Source organism: Mercenaria mercenaria, chromosome 1 (genome assembly GCF_021730395.1).
Source record: "Mercenaria mercenaria strain notata chromosome 1, MADL_Memer_1, whole genome shotgun sequence".
Taxonomy (NCBI): domain Eukaryota; kingdom Metazoa; phylum Mollusca; class Bivalvia; order Venerida; family Veneridae; genus Mercenaria; species Mercenaria mercenaria.
The window spans coordinates 78,277,228-78,296,335 of NC_069361.1; the positions used below are offsets into that span (position 1 = coordinate 78,277,228).

General features: G+C 35.4%; 1 protein-coding gene across 2 annotated transcripts in view; it reads right to left on the bottom strand.

The window, feature by feature from the left end:
* Positions 1 to 4,657: 4,657 nt before the first annotated feature.
* LOC123564969 (AT-rich interactive domain-containing protein 4B-like) overlaps positions 4,658 to 19,108 on the bottom strand; it is a 30,842-nt gene continuing 16,391 nt past the window's right edge. For both annotated transcript variants that reach the window (XM_053551695.1, XM_053551691.1), the window contains exons 16-24: positions 18,837 to 19,036; positions 18,446 to 18,569; positions 17,244 to 17,420; positions 16,454 to 16,664; positions 13,564 to 13,611; positions 10,576 to 12,516; positions 8,598 to 8,720; positions 7,791 to 7,937; positions 4,658 to 6,720 (exon numbers count right to left, since the gene is read on the bottom strand). In XM_053551695.1, the coding sequence (XP_053407670.1) occupies positions 6,677 to 6,720; positions 7,791 to 7,937; positions 8,598 to 8,720; positions 10,576 to 12,516; positions 13,564 to 13,611; positions 16,454 to 16,664; positions 17,244 to 17,420; positions 18,446 to 18,569; positions 18,837 to 19,036 (3,015 nt within the window). In that variant the 3' untranslated portion in view covers positions 4,658 to 6,676. The remainder of the gene's footprint in view (positions 6,721 to 7,790; positions 7,938 to 8,597; positions 8,721 to 10,575; positions 12,517 to 13,563; positions 13,612 to 16,453; positions 16,665 to 17,243; positions 17,421 to 18,445; positions 18,570 to 18,836; positions 19,037 to 19,108) is intronic.

Below are 19,108 nucleotides of genomic sequence, written 5' to 3' on the forward strand. Positions count from 1 at the left end.
AAACAAGATGACCATGATGGTCCTGAATCGCTCACCTCTTCCCACATGATCCAGTTTTGAGTATGACATCGTTTTTTCTATTATTTGACATAGTGACCTAGTTTTTGAGCTCATGTGACCCAGTTTTGAACTTGACCTAGATATTATCAAGATAAAAATTCTGACCAATTTTCATGAAGATCCATTGAAAAATATGGTCTCTAGAGAGGTCACAAGGTTTTTCTATTATTTGACCTATTGACCTAATTTTTTAAGGCATGTGACCCAGTTTCAAACTTGACCTAGATAACATCAAGGTGAACATTCTCACCAATTTTCATGAAGATCCATTCAAGGGTATGGCCTCTAGAGAGGTCACAAGGTTTTTCTATTTCAAGACCTACTGACCTAGTTTTTGATCACAGTTGACCCAGTTTCAAACTTTATCTAGATATCATCAAGATGAACATTCAGACCAACTTTCATACAGATCCCATGAAAAATATGGCCTCTAGAGAGGTCACAATGTTTTTTCATTATTTGACCTACTGACCTACTTTTTGACGGCACGTGACCCACTTTCAAACTTGACCTAGACATCATCAAGATGAACATTCTGACCAATTTTTATGGAGATCCATTCACAAGTATGGCCTCTAGAGAGGTCACAAGGTTTTTCTATTTTTAGAGCTACTGACCTAGTTTTATACCGCACATGACCCTGTTTCGAAGTTGACCTAGATATCATCAAGATGAACATTCAGACCAACTTTCATGAAGATCCATTGAAAAATATGGCCTTTAGAGAGGTCACAAGGTTTTTCTATTATTTGACCTACTGACCTAGTTTTTGATGGCATGTGACCCACTTTCGAACTTGACCTAGATATGATCAAGATGAAAATTCAGACCAACTTTCATACAGATCCCATGGAAAATATGGCCTCTAGAGAGGTCACAAGGTTTTTCTATTATTTGACCTACTGACCTAGTTTTTGACGGCACGTGACCCACTTTCGAACTTGACCTAGATATCATCAAGGTGAACATTCTGACAAATTTTCATGAAGATTTCATGAAATATATGGCCTCTAGAGAGGTCACAAGGTTTTTCTATTTTTATACCTACTGACCTAGTTTTTGAACGAACGTGACCCAGTTTCGAACTTGACCTAGATATCATCAAGATGAATATTCAGACCAACTTTCATACAGATCCCATGAAAAATATGGCCTTTAGAGAGGTCACAAGGTTTTTCTATTATTTAACCTACTGACCTAGTTTTTGATGGCACGTGACCCAGTTTCAAACTTGATCTAGATATCATCAAGGTGAACGTTCTGACCAATTTACATGAAGATCTTGTGAAATATATGGCCTCTAGAAAGGTCACAAGGTTTTTCTATTTTTAGACCTACTGACCTAGTTTTTGATGGCACGTGACCCAGTTTCGAACTTGACCTAGATATATTCAAGATGAACATTCAGACCAACTTTCATACAGATCCCATGAAAAATATGGCCTTTAGAGAGGTCACAAGGTTTTTCTATTATTTGACCTACTGACCTAGTTTTTGAATGCACGTGACCCAGTTTCGAACTTGACCTAGATATCATCAAGGTGAACGTTCTGACCAACTTTCATGAAGATCTTTTGAAATATATGGCCTCTAGAGAGGTCACAAGGTTTTTCTATTTTTAGACCTACTGACCTAGTTTTTGACCGCACGTGACCCAGTTTCGAACTTGACCTAGATATCATCAAGATGAACATTCTGACCAATTTTCATGAAGATCCATTGAAAATTATGGCCTCTAGAGAGGTCACAAGGTTTTTCTATTTTTAGACCTACTGACCTACTTTTTGAAGGCACGTGACCCAGTTTCGAACTTGACCTAGATATATTCAAGATGAACATTCAGACCAACTTTCATACAGATCCCATGAAAAATATGGCCTTTAGAGAGGTCACAAGGTTTTTCTATTATTTGACCTACTGACCTAGTTTTTGAATGCATGTGACCCAGTTTCGAACTTGACCTAGATATCATCAAGGTGAACGTTCTGACCAACTTTCATGAAGATCTTTTGAAATATATGGCCTCTAGAGAGGTCACAAGGTTTTTCTATTTTTAGACCTACTGACCTAGTTTTTGACGGCACGTGACCCAGTTTCGAACTTGACCTAGATATCATCAAGATGAACATTCTGACTAATTTTCATGAAGATCCATTGAAAATTATGGCCTCTAGAGAGGTCACAAGGTTTTTCTATTTTTAGACCTACTGACCTACTTTTTGAAGGCACGTGACCCAGTTTCGAACTTGACCTAGATATCATCAAGGTGAACATTCTGACCAACTTTCATAAAGATCCCATGAAAAATGTGACCTCTAGAGTGGTCACAAGCAAAAGTTTACGGACGGACGGACGCACGCACGGACTGACGGACGGACGACGGACACCGCGCGATCACAAAAGCTCATCTTGTCACTTTGTGACAGGTGAGCTAAAAACCAACGTAAGCGTGATTTTCAAAGTTCATGGCTGAAGGACTACAAATTGCTCTCACACGACGCAGATAAACAGGAAATGTATTGTGAAGTTTGTAGGCAGTACGAAACCGTCGGTTCATTTGTCACTGGCTGTTCAGGCTGATCACTACCAAATAGAATGTAAGCCTCCGCAGGTCTAGTCACAAGTAGTCCAAATATAAATAGTACTAATCTTTTTTCCTTTCCTAGTGCATTTTCTCGGCAGCAACGTGCTTACTTTTACCCTACCGCGTTTCAGTATGTATCACTTTGCATTCTATTGAAATCAGCATGTTCCTATTGCATGCTAGATAAAAATGGCGGCGTAAGAATTTAATGTCACGAAAAGAGAAATTGAAAGAAGCGAAAAGTAGTAAATTCAGCGGGTTGTATTTAACGAACTGTAGTTTTCTTATATAAAAGTTAACACCCCATTTTCTTTTTGTTTTTCTAAAGTAGCGATCTAGTTCTTTATGGGAATATAAGTCTCTGAAAATCTGATATGCTAGAAAATGTCGAAAAACCGTTATGAAGTGAGTGAATTTTATATGAAACAAAGAACAGCTGGATTTAGTGGTGTTCAGCCTATAAGGGGCAATACATGGTATTTTCTGAAACCCCTCGAAAATGAATGGAAATGCCATTAATCTATTCTTTATGATGTAAAACGGTAACAAATGGCTAAAAACGCTTAAATTTCTTGTGTTTTTGGAATTAAGATCAAATTTTCGACCAGGTGGCACTATTTTGGTTCGTTTTAAGACCTAGTAAATGTCTATTCTCGATTTTAGCACTTCAGTTGCCTAAATAATATTGAAATTAGCATGTTTCTGAATGAAAATGACAAACATCGTAACGATTAAATGGATGTTAAATGTAAATTCCACGAATAAGGTAAAATAAATTGAAATATTGCCTGCACAGGGCTAAATTTTGCATATTTTTGGGGATGGGGGTGACCTGTAATGAATTGTCATTTCTCTACATTTTCTCAATATTTTGCACCAAAACTAAGCAGAATCATTGTAAAATAGGTGTACCTTGAAAATGAATGCGAATTCATGGAAAAATCGAACAAAAATTTTCTCTTATAGGCTGATCACTACCAAATAGAATGTAAGCCTCCGCAGGTCTAGTCACAAGTAGTCCAAATATAAATAGTACTAATCTTTTTTCCTTTCCTAGTGCATTTTCTCGGCAGCAACGTGCTTACTTTTACCCTACCGCGTTTCAGTATGTATCACTTTGCATTCTATTGAAATCAGCATGTTCCTATTGCATGCTAGATAAAAATGGCGGCGTAAGAATTTAATGTCACGAAAAGAGAAATTGAAAGAAGCGAAAAGTAGTAAATTCAGCGGGTTGTATTTAACGAACTGTAGTTTTCTTATATAAAAGTTAACACCCCATTTTCTTTTTGTTTTTCTAAAGTAGCGATCTAGTTCTTTATGGGAATATAAGTCTCTGAAAATCTGATATGCTAGAAAATGTCGAAAAACCGTTATGAAGTGAGTGAATTTTATATGAAACAAAGAACAGCTGGATTTAGTGGTGTTCAGCCTTCAAACTTTAAAGTCCAAACAATAAAAACGCATGATGCCAGTGAAGGCCACAAAATTAATGTATCGATTCTTTATGTTCAATAAATATAAATAAAAGAAAGATGTATTTGCTTTCAAATTTGGTTATATATGTTTATTGAATCTTTTTAAATAGTGTTTACAATCGATAAAATCACTGAAAATGGGAGGGATTCCTGAAATCAGGGAGGGACAGCTGAATTTGTAAGGAGGAATCCCGCCAGGATTGTTAGAAAAAAAGTAAGGATCTAACCCTGACCTTGAATTATATAGAAAGTTCCCAACATGCATTCTGACCCCAACCCTAGGCTGGCATGTTTTAAAGACAAGGTCTGTGCATTGTCTCGATGGGGTGAATGTTATGACCAGTTTTACGGTATGAAAATCCTTTCATAGGTTTATGACATACTAGTACAGCTCAGACAAGAAACTATACAGACATTTACTGGTAGATGTTCAGAAAACACATCTATATTCTTTCCTCTTAGCTTGGGATATTTATAAATATATGCTATATAATATACACTAAATTCTCTACTTTGTACAAATAACAACACCAGATTGTACTGATCATTTTTTACTCTAAATCTTGATCAATAATTTATTCACAATGTTGTCAATGATGCAGCTGGAATTTTTACATCTTTATAAAAAGAAAATTTAAAATGAAAAATAAATTCATTTTTACAATTTCTCATGGTTTGATCCACAAAAATATCACATACAATTAGTGCCATATTTACATAGCACTGGAGACATAAATAAGGTTGATACTTCAATTCATACAGGAACCAAGGTTGAAGACCAGTCTGGGAATACAACTTTGCCATTGGTCAATTTCAATATTCTAGCTCTTATACACACAATCAGGTGCTTGAATTTTAGACTGGTCTACAAACTATTTTATAACCTTGGGTCCAGTATATGTGTAGTAAATATCTTTACATGGTGACAGGCACCTCCTACAATTTCCTTAAATGCCTTCCTTATAGTAAACTTACGGCTTTAAACTTCAAGAGACATTTAACTAGTGGTCTATAAATACAGCTGAACCTCTCTTAAGGACACCTATATACAGCAAACACTTCTCTACAAAGACCTCTATTTTCTTCCCCTATTAAGATATCATTCTTAATAAATTAACTTTTTCTGAGCAATAACTTCTTTACAACAAACACATTTTTGTCTTCCAATAAATAGGTGTTCACTCATGACAGGTTGCACTGTATGTCCACTCTAAGAGGTTAAACTGTATGCACACCTATTTCCTTTAGCTGAATCAACAAAATGTATGTTTCGCACCTTCTAAATTTGACACTTTGGTAAAGAAATACTACACACATTCATTTGCATACACAGGCCACCTCAACCTTTACATTAACGGTTAACCAGTAACATAAAAATGAATTCCAGGAACATCATAGGAAGATGTATATATACAAAGACTTCTATTTACAAAATGATGTATTATGTATATAAATCACAATTCAAACAGTTCCTATCCAACAAAATGTCTTTAACAATTATGCGCCAACAATGTTCTTCTGTATCTTGTATAAGGCATGATCACAAAGTACAGACTTTGAATGAATTCCATCATCTATGTCTAAGTATTTCATGATAGCCCACTTATACTTATTTGCACAATATACCATGATATCAAAAATATTTCAGTTACAATTTTTTACATAACTTTTGTATATTTGTAAACATTTTAGATATAATTTACATGTATATGATTTAAGAGATAAATTAACATGAGTTCATGTCTGATAAAAATTTAGGAATTTATAGAAAAGCTAAGGATATTTTTAGGAGCAGGCTTGATTTTTACAAGGTTTTTTTTTCAGGAATTTTAAAAAACTTCAAGAAAGTAGGAACCTAGGAATTTTAGAGACAGTTCAATTTTTGTTGTTGTTGTTGTTGGGTTGAGTCAAACCAAAACAATTTAAGTCATATGGCGACTTTTGTAGCTTTTGATGGCGAGGGAGGACCCCAGGTGCTCTTCTGAGCATTATGTTATCACAAGCAGGCACTTAGGTAGAACCATCGACCTTCTGTAAGCCAGTTGAATGACTTTCTCCCATGAACAATTCAACATCCCAAGCAAGGCTCCAAACACACATCAATAAGGGGCAAGTGGTTCAAACATGGCAACCTTAACCACTTAACCATGATGGCTCTAAACAGTCTGTTCACTTTTTATTTAGACCTTACTGGTTAGTTAGAATCCACACTTATTACTAGTACTGGCTTACAATACATAAATATCTATTACAGCACAGAAGTGGTTTTTTTAGTAGATTGAAATATACGGCAAAAATTGCCAGTTTTAAATTGTTAATAATATATAGTAAAACCTCAAACATATTGCACATGGCTCTAGAAAACAGTTCAGCTTTCTTTTCAATAACAATCTAGTCTATTTAGTAAGAATAAAATTTTCTAATAATAGGTATAAAATCTCGAGAAGCAATATTTATACAAGAGTTTGACACACAGTGTTGTCAGATAGGAATGTGTTGTCATGTTGCTATGGTTATGTTGGGGAAGTTACCATGGTGATGAATTAGCACTAGGTCATGAGCATTCCACCTCCACTGCTGAAGAGCTCTGAGCCTCTCCTGTAAACACAGAAATACCTTATTAGAAATAATCATATGGTTTTTGTTACATGAACACAAATTTTCGCAGTCTTTCACAAATGAAAAGGCCGTCAGACAACCTTAAAGTTTGCTGGATTTTGTTCCTGTACTAAAATACACTCTCAAACTTCTTCACGTGTAAAATGTAAAGAACAAACTAGTCTTTCCATTCATGAATCACAAGTCTAGATTTGTAGAAAATATATGCCTTCAAATGGGATTTAAACCTATGACCTGTGATTGTAAGACTTATGCTTTACCTTTTCTGCCAACTGGGTGTGCTTCACAGGAAAATATTAATAATTGTATTACACAGAACATAAAAGAGACCTTGCTTTTATTTCTACAACAGACACTGAGCAGTCAAAGGACTCTAGACATAAATGGCATGCCATAAATAATTAGGCCACCATATTAGAGTCAAATACAGTTTAAACTCTATATCTCGAACCCACTTATCTCAAATTTCCAATTATTTCGAAGGCATTTTCAAGTCACATACAGAAAAACATGTGACCATAAATAGATAATATCATTCAAAATGCCAAAATAGAGTTATTTTAATAAGCATCCTCAACAAATTTCAAGGATTTAATTAAAGTATAACAATGATCACTTGAAGCTGCAAGGGAATGAGCAGAAACTTTAACCCTTATCATGCTGGACACGATTGATTCTGCCTTTGCGAACAGTGTAGATCTTGATCAGCCTGCACATCCATGCAGTCTGATCAAGATCTGCACTGTTCGCCATTCTGTCAGTATCTTTTTGGTAAGCACCCCTTTTAACAGTCAATGGTACTGTCCAAATTGAAAATTGGACAAGTTCATTATAGAACTTTAGAAGGGTAAGGGTTAAGTTATCAAGGGTTCTAAGCAGTCCAAACACAGACAATAAATTTAAATGTGAATAGAGACAACTAATTTTGATTCTGACTGAAACATTTGCACATAACGACCAACTGCAATAATGACCATAGTTTGGCTCTTAAGAGGATGGTCTTTATACACAGGTCTGACTGTATGTAATATCTTTTAAGGAACACTTACTCTCTCTTTCTTTTCTCCTCAATTTTTTTCTCCGCCTATCAATGCATGCCACTTCTGATTTGAGGTTCATGTAGATTTTGCGTATCTCAGTGATTTTATCAACAAGGAATGATATTCTATCTGTGCCTTCCAAATATTTGCCTTCTTCTGTAAATACAAATAAAACAACTGTTGAAACTCTCTATATATGTTTTGGAACAAGCTAAAAGACACTATGTTAAGTACAATGTACTGTAGATTTGATTCTTTCTTTTTTGCTAAAATTTTGCTTAATTTTCTTTTAATTTAAACTAATTAATTTTAAGTAGAGTGTGAAATAAGTTATATTAATCACTCTCTATGCCTCATTTCTGATGATTTCAATGCCATAAGGACAGTTTCCCTTTAAACACAGAGCACTAAAAACATGTTTTTCAATTCCCTTGCAGTTGAGGCTCTGTTTACAAATATTTCCAAAATATTTTTTTTATATTTTGCTTGATTTTAACACTGGCAAAACTACATTTTTAGCCATAAAATTGAAAATTCAGAAAATCCTACTACACGTGTGTACTACCTTGGAGACCTTTAGGATGATGTAATCTTTACATCATCTTTGGTTAAGGATTAGCAAGATCAAACAGTATCTATCAATTACCGGTACATGATTTCACTGTATATGGATAAGGAAAATTCCATCTTTGAAAAGGAGGTATGAAGTGCAAATATGCAGTCGCTTACAGTTGCAAGACTCCTGTTTCAAAATATATCTAAACCTGTAAGCGGGACAAATGCTGCAGCAAGAGGACTTAACAACAAAGAACTTACCGAGGTTGAAATTATATTTGGGAGGTCTTGGTGACCTATTTGCACTGCTGGCAGTTCTCTGATAGCTGTCGGACGAGTACTGCGGACTGCGACCTTTACTGAAGTCTTCACTATCACTGTCAGCTGAAAGTAAAAAGTAATTGAATCATAATGCGTTTATCTGTTTGTTGTAATGAATCAAACTGGCTATGGTTCTTCTATTTTCTAATATTACTTGATTAAAACCTTTTTAACCTTTAGCCTGCTAAATTTCTAAAATGGACTGGTCCATCATTCAATTTGGGCAATACCATTTATTATTCAAAGGGGTGTTCACTGAAAACTTACTGACTGAATAGCGAACAGTGCAGACCATGATCAACCTGCAGGGATGTGCAGGCTGATCTTGGGTCTGCACTGGTCGCAAAGGCAGAACACTTGCTGCCAGCAGGCAAAAGATTAAGTATGGTTTCTAAGTCTCAAGCTAATCCAATGCTTTATACAATCAAATTGGATAAGGTTTAGTTGTGCATTAATAGAGAATGATGCATTTAATAAGGCCTTCTTAAGTGAAACTAATAGTGCCCTAAACCAAACTATCATTCCAATCTTTCTGTAACAGCTAAATTAACACAATTCTAAGACAAGTGTGCAGAACGAAACCCAATTTTAAGGCATGATAAATTAAATTCTATTTTAAGTATGGTAATTATTCAAGTTCTGCTTCTTTTATAAAACTCATTGTGCCATTTCAACTTTTTAACTCTGTAACATGAATGAGTGGACTTTCAACTTGATTTGTCACATATATCTATCATGAACAATACGAACGTTTGATTACGTTTACTACACACATGCAAAAATAATAGTATCTATGAACATTTCAGTCAACTATTGAGTTGATTTGTACTGTGCTAGTGTTATATGAACAGTCTCAATAGTTTTGATATGTTACAGATATTGGTTGAGTTAAACAGATTCCCTGGTTCCCTACCTTTTACCAGTTATATGCAAGTAAATACATGAGTCAATAGAAAAAGAACAAGTAACTGAGTATTGCAGTGGCAATACAGAAGTCCACTACCAGTTAAATTTTTTTTTTTTACTTGACCCTGACCTTAGTGACCTTGACCTTTGACTGACAATCATGGGTCATGTGCGTAACACATAATCTAACAATGGGGAACATTTCTGTATACAATTTAGTACTTAAAAAATCCTTCAATGCAATTAAAAGTAATGGAGCAGAAACAAATTTTTACTTGACCTTGAACCATGACCTTTAACCAACAAACCTAGATCATGCACTGACACATTCTCTCATCATGGGGAATGTTTGTAATTACTAAGATATTCCATCAATGCATATACAATGTATATATTAAAAGTTATGGAGCAGAAACAATTTTTACTTGACCTCCACAGTGACCTTGACCTTTGACCTACAAACATAAGTCATGTACGAGCATAATCTACATATTACCCTCTATATACTTACCAAGTTTTATGAACCTGCCTTGAATACTTTTTGAGTTATCACTGGATCCAGATTTACAGACGGACAGACGGATGTTCCTACACTACATATGGGTATTTATGTGGCTACTCTTTTGTTCTATTGTTCTTTTAGCCACGTAATAGAAGAAAAGCCATATAAAAGCTTACGGAATGAAAGATATCAAAGAAAAAGTACATTTACCTATTGTTCCTATATGCAAATGAAGCTCGAACAGACAGATGGACGGAGGGCATTCCTATAATCCCCTCCGGTGTTGCACCGGTATGGGACTAAAAATCATAAATTTCTCAAACAATATTTGCCATGTTTAAAGATTCTTGGATCTAAAGCTATAGAACTGGGTTTGGAGACCAATTTAAAAAGAACTGCAGCATTTAACTGGTTGTTTCTGAGCTCAGCTTAGAATCTGACCGATGGAAAAGGCTGTGCAAGTTAAAGAAACTATAAACAAAAACAAGAATAACAGATCAAATAACATACCTAACTGCTTTGTTCTGCTTGAAGTGGATTTCCCTCTGCAAGCTCGTTTTCGACGTTTTGTTGGTGTTGGCTCATCAGACTCCCGACGACGCTTTGTAGAGTACACTGGAACATCAATGCTGCCTTCTGAACCTGCGATCACACCACTACTGCTGCCTGTGCTTCTATTCGACGGACTTGCGTTACCAACCGGAGATTCACTACCTGCTGCCTGACTAGAGTCTGTTTTTGAACCACCTTCATCTGACAATTTTCCGGCAGTTTTGATTTGATCATTATGGCCATGCTGTTGAACAGCGTCATCAGAGTCATGCTCAGGCGTGGTTGGTGGAGTATTTTCAAACAAATTACCTTTGTTCATTGAATGAGATTTCTCAGTTTTGTCATGTTTTAATGAAAAGCTGTCCGAACCCTGACTGTCACTAATTCGGCAGTCAATTGTTTCAATTCGTGGCACAAACCCTTGGGATTCCTGAACAAATGATTTTCCCGAAACTGTTTCTGGACTTGCAGATCTAGATCGTATTTGCTCCTCACATCTTAGATCTATATCCACAGAATTGTCTTTTGAAGCACTAGCACTTTCAAGATCTTTTTCCTTATTGATAAGTTCTTTACTTCTCCTACCAGGTCCTCTTTTTGAAGTTTTTCTTATAGCAACCATTTCCTGCTCTTCCATTTCAAGTTTTTTCTTTGTTTTCTTCCTCACTTTTTTCTTAACACTTGGAACTTCATTTTCTTCCTCCTTCACTTCATCATTTGGTTGTATATCACCATTTATCTCCTCTTGCTCGCCAGTTTCAACCTTCCTTCCAAGAACAATATCTGTTTTCACAGGAGAAGCTTTGTGAACGACCAACAGGTCAGGCATCTTCTTGACTTCTTCTTTCCTCTCAATTTTATCAACTTCAGACACTTGCAACAACAATTTAGCACTTTCGATATCTGGCCTTTCTACTGCTACTGGTATTTTCCTCACCATTGGAGAGAATCCTTGCTTCTTCTCTGCAAGTGTGATAAATGGTTTCTTTTCTGGAGGCCCTGATGAAATTAATGCCTCTATACTGTTAACAGAAACAGTAGGTACTGGTGTTTTCAACTCTTTCACTGTTTCTTTGACAGTAAGTATTTTCTTCTTTCTGCCCCTACGTTCCACCTCTGAGTCCGATTTCGCAGTGTCTTTTTCATCTAACAAATGAGGAGGAGTATGTCCTGCAAACTCCTTCCCTGAATCATCAACAGACCCTTGCAACACATTTTTAACCTCTTTAACAATTTCAGGTTTTACAATGTCCTTCTGATCATCTTTAACAGAATTACTTTCGAAAGCTTTCTTTCTACATAACTTAATTTCAGTATCATTTTCAGGTTCATCTTTAAAATCATACAGAGACTCTTGGACTTTAACTGTTTCTTTTTCAACAACAATTTCTTCTTTATCTTCTTTCTTAACAATTTCTGGCTCAACATTTTTATCAACTTTAACTACAGATTTCACCAGTGGTTTTCTACCTCTTCTTTCTGGTTCTTTCTTTTTTGTTTCTTTCTCTTTATTTTCAGTTGGTTTTTCAACTTTTTCTGGACATGTGGAGTTCAACTGAGCTTCTAATTTCTCCAGAATTGGTTCATTATTTTTCTCCATCTCAACTACATTTAATACAGGAGCTAAAGGTTCTTCCTTTGTCTGCTCTTTTTCACTTAGTTTTTCTTCAGTTTCAACAGTTTCTTTACCTATATCTACTTGTTTCATCAACTTTGGTGGACTTCTGTCAATACTGGAGTCCAGATCTTCAGTGATATCTTCCTCTGATTTTTCAGAGGCTATAAAAGGCATGCTGGAGGACTTAATGGGAGAATCTGTCTTGGATTTCTCATTTTTTCGGTCCACCTCTGATGTGTCCATTTCTGTGTCCGACTTCCCACTTTCTTCACTGTCTGAACCTGCAACACAATGTGTATTATCTATTTTCATATCCTTTTGAATTACCTATATACTTAGTTTGCTATTTACCCTTTTACCTTGTCAATTAAATATACCTTTCAAAAGCTTGGGAATATGTTGTTGTATTCGTATTATGACAAAGGATCAAAACTGACCTGTCACTATTACTGACAAATGCCCAAATCAGCACCCCCCCCCCCCCCCCCACTAAGCATTTATGCCAAGTAATTAAGTAATTTTAAAATCCCTTCATCGGTGGCAAACTTATGGACTGGGCAAGAAATAGACCATGTTAACCTTTAACCTCTGAGTGTGACCTTGACCTTAGAGCTAGGGCATGACATATCTCATTATGGGGAACATTTATGCCAAGTAATTTAAAAATCCCTAGATGAATGGCAGAGTTATGAACCGGACATGAAACAGAACCTGTTAACCTTTGACTTCTAAGTGTGACCTTGATCTTGGAGCTAGGGGGTCTGGGTCTTGTGCAGGACACATTGTCTCATTATGGTAAACATTTATTTTTCAAAATCCCTTTATGGATGGCAGCCTTATGGGCCGGACAAGAAACAGAACCTGTTAACCTTGGACCTTTAAATGTGACCTTGACCTTGGAGCTAGGGGTTTCGGTCTTGTGCATGACATATCAACTCATTATGGTTAACATTTATACCAAGTTATTTCAAAATCCCTTTATGGATGGCAGAGTTACAGTCCGTACAAGAATTTACTTGGACACACACATAGACAGTGTGATTTTAATATGCCTCCAGATATTCAATTGCAGATAAATGAAGTAAATTATGTTCCAAACTACAGTCATCACATGATCGGTAACTTAAAATATTAAAACATTTTCGAATGTTGTCTTTTATTTCATTCCCAGATATGTGGGATGAGTGACTTTGATATCAGTTTTGTAAATTAACACATACTGTATAATTATTCTGAAGGGACCCCGTTTTTTTTTAATGTCATTCTGCCCCAAAGTTGCCTTTGTTTCCTTGAACAGTCCTTATATAAATGAATGTAAAGAAATTTACCATTTGTAGAATCATATACACTGGACACTTTCCTTTTTCTACGTTTTGCTGAAAAAGATAGGAATGAAATAAAGATATAATTAAAATAATTGAGCCGCGCCATGAGAAAATCAACACAGTGGCTTTGCGACCAGCATGGATCCAGACCAGCCTGCGCATTTGCGCAGTCTGGTCAGGATCCATGCTGTTAGCTAACAGTTTCTTTAATTGCAACTGGCTTTGGAAACGAACAGCATGGATCCTGACCAGACTGCGCGGATGCGCAGGCTGGTCTGGATCCATGCTGGTCGCAAAGCCACTATGTTGGTTTTCCCATGGCGTGGCTCATATACATATATGACCATATATGAAATTACCTTTGGAGACAACATAATTTTTCTCATGACAATGGTCACTTATTTATAATAAGAAATCATAAGCAGTCAAGGGCCATAACTTCATAGAGATATTCATCCAAACTGGCTGGTTAGCAAACATGTCCTAGATCTGAGACATATACATTCTGAGTATGGTTGAGATCAAAGAAAAAATACTTCAATAACTGAGCAGGCACCATCATTTTGATACATACAAGGGCCAAAACTCTAAAGATACTAATCAGATCTGTCTGGTTATCAAACTTGCCTTAGCTTTTATAGAAATACCCATTCTGTATAAATTATTGTTTACTATCAAGAACAAGAACAAGTACTTTTAGTAGTAATTGAGTGGACACTGTCAATTTTCAAAGTTTTGATTAGGGGTCATAACCCCAGAACCACTGGGAGGTCGGCCTGCCTCTTCAACCTGGTTGAGATATTATACCCATTAACATTCGGACAAAGGTTGTAAACAATGGAAATTTTTTTTCAAGAGAGCTACAATATTCTGTGGACCCCAACCACTGTTTTTTGCCGGTGATAAGTCTCATTTCTCAGGCATATATTTAATAATTAAAGACTTGTAAAATGTTCTTCAAAGCTAATGGCCCTTGTGTCCCTCTACATATTATTACAGGAATGTTTTTTAATTTTTGTTAGGTTTGTTAAATTAAATGTACAACGCCACTGAATATGTCATTGTATGGAATAGGCGTTTAATAACAAGAGCACCGCCTTGTGAGTGCTGACGCTCATCTGATTTTTTTTGTATAATAGAAATATTGTCCTACCCATGATTTCCTAAGTCTAGGGGCCATCATTCTTGCAAAAAGCAGGATAGAGTTATGTTTCTTGATGTACAGCATCCGTTTATGATAGTGAAAAACTGTTGCAAGTTTTAAAGCAATAGCTTTGATAGTTTATGAGAAAAGCTGACTTAAACATAATACTCAACCAAGAAAACTGATTTTCTAAGTCCAAAAGGGGCAATAATTATTGCAAAAAGCAGGATGGAGTTATGTTTCTTGATGTACAGGGTCAGCTTATGATGGTGAACAAGTGTTGCAAGTTTCAAAGCAATAGCTTTGATAGTTTAAGAGAAAAAGTTGACCTAAACATAAAACTTAACCAAAAAATCTGATATTTTCTAAGTCCAAAAGGGGCCATTATTCTTGCAAAAAGCAGGATGGAGTTATGTTTCTTGCTGTACATGGTCAGCTTATGATGGTGAACAAGTGTTGCAAGCTTTAAAGCAATAGCTTTGATAGTTTAGGAGAAAAGCTGACCTAAACATAAAACTTAACCAAGAAAACTGATTTTCTAAGTCCAAAAGGGGCAATAATTCTTGCAAAAAGCAGGATGGAGTTATGTTTCTTGATGTACAGGGTCAGCTTATGATGGTGAACAAGTGTTGCAAGTTTCAAAGCAATAGCTTTGATAGTTTAGGAGAAAAGTTTACCTAAACATAAAACTTAACCAAGAAATCTGACATTTTCTAAATACAAAAGGGGCCATAAATCTTGCAAAAAGCAGGATGGAGTTATGTTTCTTGCTGTACAGGGTCAGCTTATGATGGTGAACAAGTGTTGCAAGTTTCAAAGCAATAGCTTTGATAGTTTAGGAGAAAAGCTGACCTAAACATAAAACTTAACCAGGCAATGCAGACACGATCAAGTGATGACAATAACTCATTTTTTTTTCAAAAAATCAGATAAGCTAAAAATAATCAGTTTCAGTTTCAGGGATGGATCTGCAAAACCCTCATGATGAAAGATTCTGAAATGTATTGACTTAAAACCAAAAAGACTGATCTGAAGTGAGTTTTATTTTGTACATTTTGACAACAGGGGCCCCTAAAAACATTCTACACAGCTTGGCTACAGGGTAGGCATAGGAAATAGAGATCAATATAATTGCACCTTTACTAATCCTACCAGGTGTTCTGTATTACAAAAGTGCTTCTATTGTGACATTTTGATACAAGCAAAACTATATTATCTGCACTATTAAATACTTACTGGTATTTCATTTTATTATCAGCTTGTTAAAAGTTAATTTTTTACCATTAGTAAGTTGACAAAATAATAGGAAGCAGGCTTTGAGGGGTAAATCAAACACATAGGAATAAATCCTAATGTTTTTGTTGTGCAAAAAAGTATGATATTGTGTCTTAAACAGTTTTCATTTTCCACTCAGTTGTGTAATTGCAAGAGAAGTAAACTAATAGATATCTCTGCTTATAAGTACTATCCCAAGGCAAGAATTGTCATTTTTTTGCGGATCAGAACTTTAAATTAAATATTAAAACTTCTGCTATTGATATTACAAGACTATCATAAATTTCACATTTGTGAAATCCTTTTTGTTTAATTCAAGGACTTGGAAATTAATTTCTAGACTTTATTTAATGTATTTCTATCACTGAAAATTTTAGGGCCTATCTCTACACTGGTTGCTTCTAAAATATTAAAACAAAACTTTGAAAATTTGAACCATTACATCAGAGCTATAAAAGTGTATTGTAAACCTACCAGGCAGCCCATCTGTAATGAGTTCAATGCTGTTAGACCTGGTTGGTCTAGGTTTGGCACTAGTAGTTACTGAAGGTGATGATGATGCAGATGATGTAGATTTCCCAGCCTTGTTAGCAGGTCTCCCTGGTCCCTGGCTCGTACTCGAGTCTGATTTTACACTGGAAGGTGAGGCTGGAGCCTTGTCCAGTAAAGATTTCTTCTTTGGACCCTATACAAGAAAATGAGTGTAAAATTAATTTTGTCATGTCCTTGATGTTACTGGTTTAGCTGTAATATTAATTGCTGCTGATGTATATTCAAATTATTCTTAAATCAAAAGTGATGTTTCTGCTTTAAAAAGTTACAGTAATGCTTTACTTATATATTATGCCAAACTTCATTTTGCTCAGCTGTTAAGAAGTTTTTATATTAAATCTTTCAGTGAAACTATATAAAGTTGATCCATTCCAATTCCCATTTTTAAAGTTAAAAAAGGCCATAATTTGTATAAATTTGAGCCAAAATTATCAAACGTCATTATTTTAGTAGGTTTGATGACTTGTTTAAGCCTACTTCACAGTCCAATGTACTTTTTAAGATGGCAACTGCATAACCACAATTTATTCTTTAACTGAACCCACCATCATGAAATGAAAATGATGTTGGAAACATAGTAACAGTTAGGACATAAGCCCTATATCAAAAGGCTTGCTGTTTAAAACCTGATACCACTGCAATCTCTTAAGATGCATTAAGGTCTGCAATTTTCCAAGATAAACATTACATTTTCATAATCTAATGACTCTACCTTTATTCCTGGCTTAGGTGATGGTTTCTGCACTGGTTTCTTACTTTTAATACTATCTGGTCTCTCCAACACTTTCATGATCCTATCACGCCCCACCCACTCGTCATGCCTGGTGTTCCATCCCTGGTAATGTACCAGATATTGAGCAGGTCCTGGGTCCGAGCTTACCTCTAATATCTAAAAAAAAACACAAAAAATTTTCATGAAGAGAATGTTTAAATCAAAGACCAAGTCTGTGGATAAGGAACAGAGTTCAAGGACACAAGACAAAGAATGCAGCTTTCTCATTGGTCAATTCTAAAACTGATCTCAGGTTCACCCAATCAGATGCTGACAGGCCTAAAAACTCAGTTTTTTATACTTAGATCAAAAGATGTAAGGATAACTGAGCATTCCTAGTCCTGTTTAAATGAATTGACTGTTTTGGTTCTGTATCTTTTGATAGCAATCCTTAGAGTTACTGTTTGGATATCAGTCTAAGGAATGCTATCAAAAGATACAGAAACCAAACAGTTAATTCATCTAAACAGCCTCCACAAGTCCTTTTTATATCATCAAGTTATATGGGACTTTCCAGCTTTAGTTGTCGAGTAATACCCAATGTTCTCCTCCAGGATTTATTTCTGGCTTGTAAGCCAGCTGGATGGTTTCCTTACATAAAGACCAGAGCAGGACTTGAACTCATATTTGTAAGGGGCAGCTGATTCAGTCTGCCACCATGACCCCAACTTCACTGTGCAAACTCTACATTACCATATTTAATCACTTTGTTTAAAATCAAGAGTTATATCTGGGTAATAATTTTAATGACTTTATTCAGCAAGGCAGCTAGTTATATATCAGTCTAGACCTCAAGCATGACCCAAATATTGATAAAGACTCTTTAAGTTTCTAAAATGTAGCAATTTTAAATTAATGAAGTCTTGTAACAAACTGGAAGGACACACCAATAAAGATTTCAAACTTATTTAAAACTAAAAGTTTGCAAATACTTGGCAATTTTAACTTATGGAGTGGAAAAATTAATGATTTCAGACTAAATTTGAAGTAAAGATGTTGAATAATAACTCTTTTTTAAAGTTGACTGATACATCCAATGTGTGCTCTTACAGAAATACCTTGAGTAAGTCAATTGTGAAAGAAATCAGGCTCTGAACATGCCTAGAGACTCAACATATAAACTAATTTCCAAATATACTTACCTTTGCCTCATACTCCCGGGTGTTTTTGCCTTTACCATATCTAACACGTAGTTTTGCACCTGCAGGAAGATTACTGGTATCTGTGTTGCTCACTGACGCTGCTACAGACTCTGTCTCCATATCTCTGTAACAAAAACAGCATGGTGTTGGTCCATAGATATGATAAAAATAATTTCAATTTTGTTTATTCTGCTAATTTCAATCTTAAATGTAAAATAAACAAATTTTCTATTATTTCATGTTTTTTCAATTGTTTGTATCAAATCATACTAGTTTTACCAAAGCAAATTTATGTGCACTTTGCCATGTCACACGCCAAATCATGTTATGAAAAAACTTGACCAAACAGCAGGTGTAAGTAACAACAGCACAAAATTTCTGTAATACTTACGAGGACTCTTCACTTTTCCCATTTTTCTTCTTTTTTGGTTTCTTCTCTGTTTTTTCTTCTTCTTTCTTTTTATCTGTCTCTCCATCATCCTTTTTGTCTTTCTGTTCTTTCTCTTTCTGTTCTTCCTTTTTGTCTTTCTTGCTATCTTCCTTATCATCTTCTGCCTTTTCCTCTGTTTTCATTGATCTCCTTCTTCCAATCTGAAATATTTTTTTTTATTAAATTATTCTTCAAGATAACTTTCCTGATTTATTACAAACAAAACCTAAGTA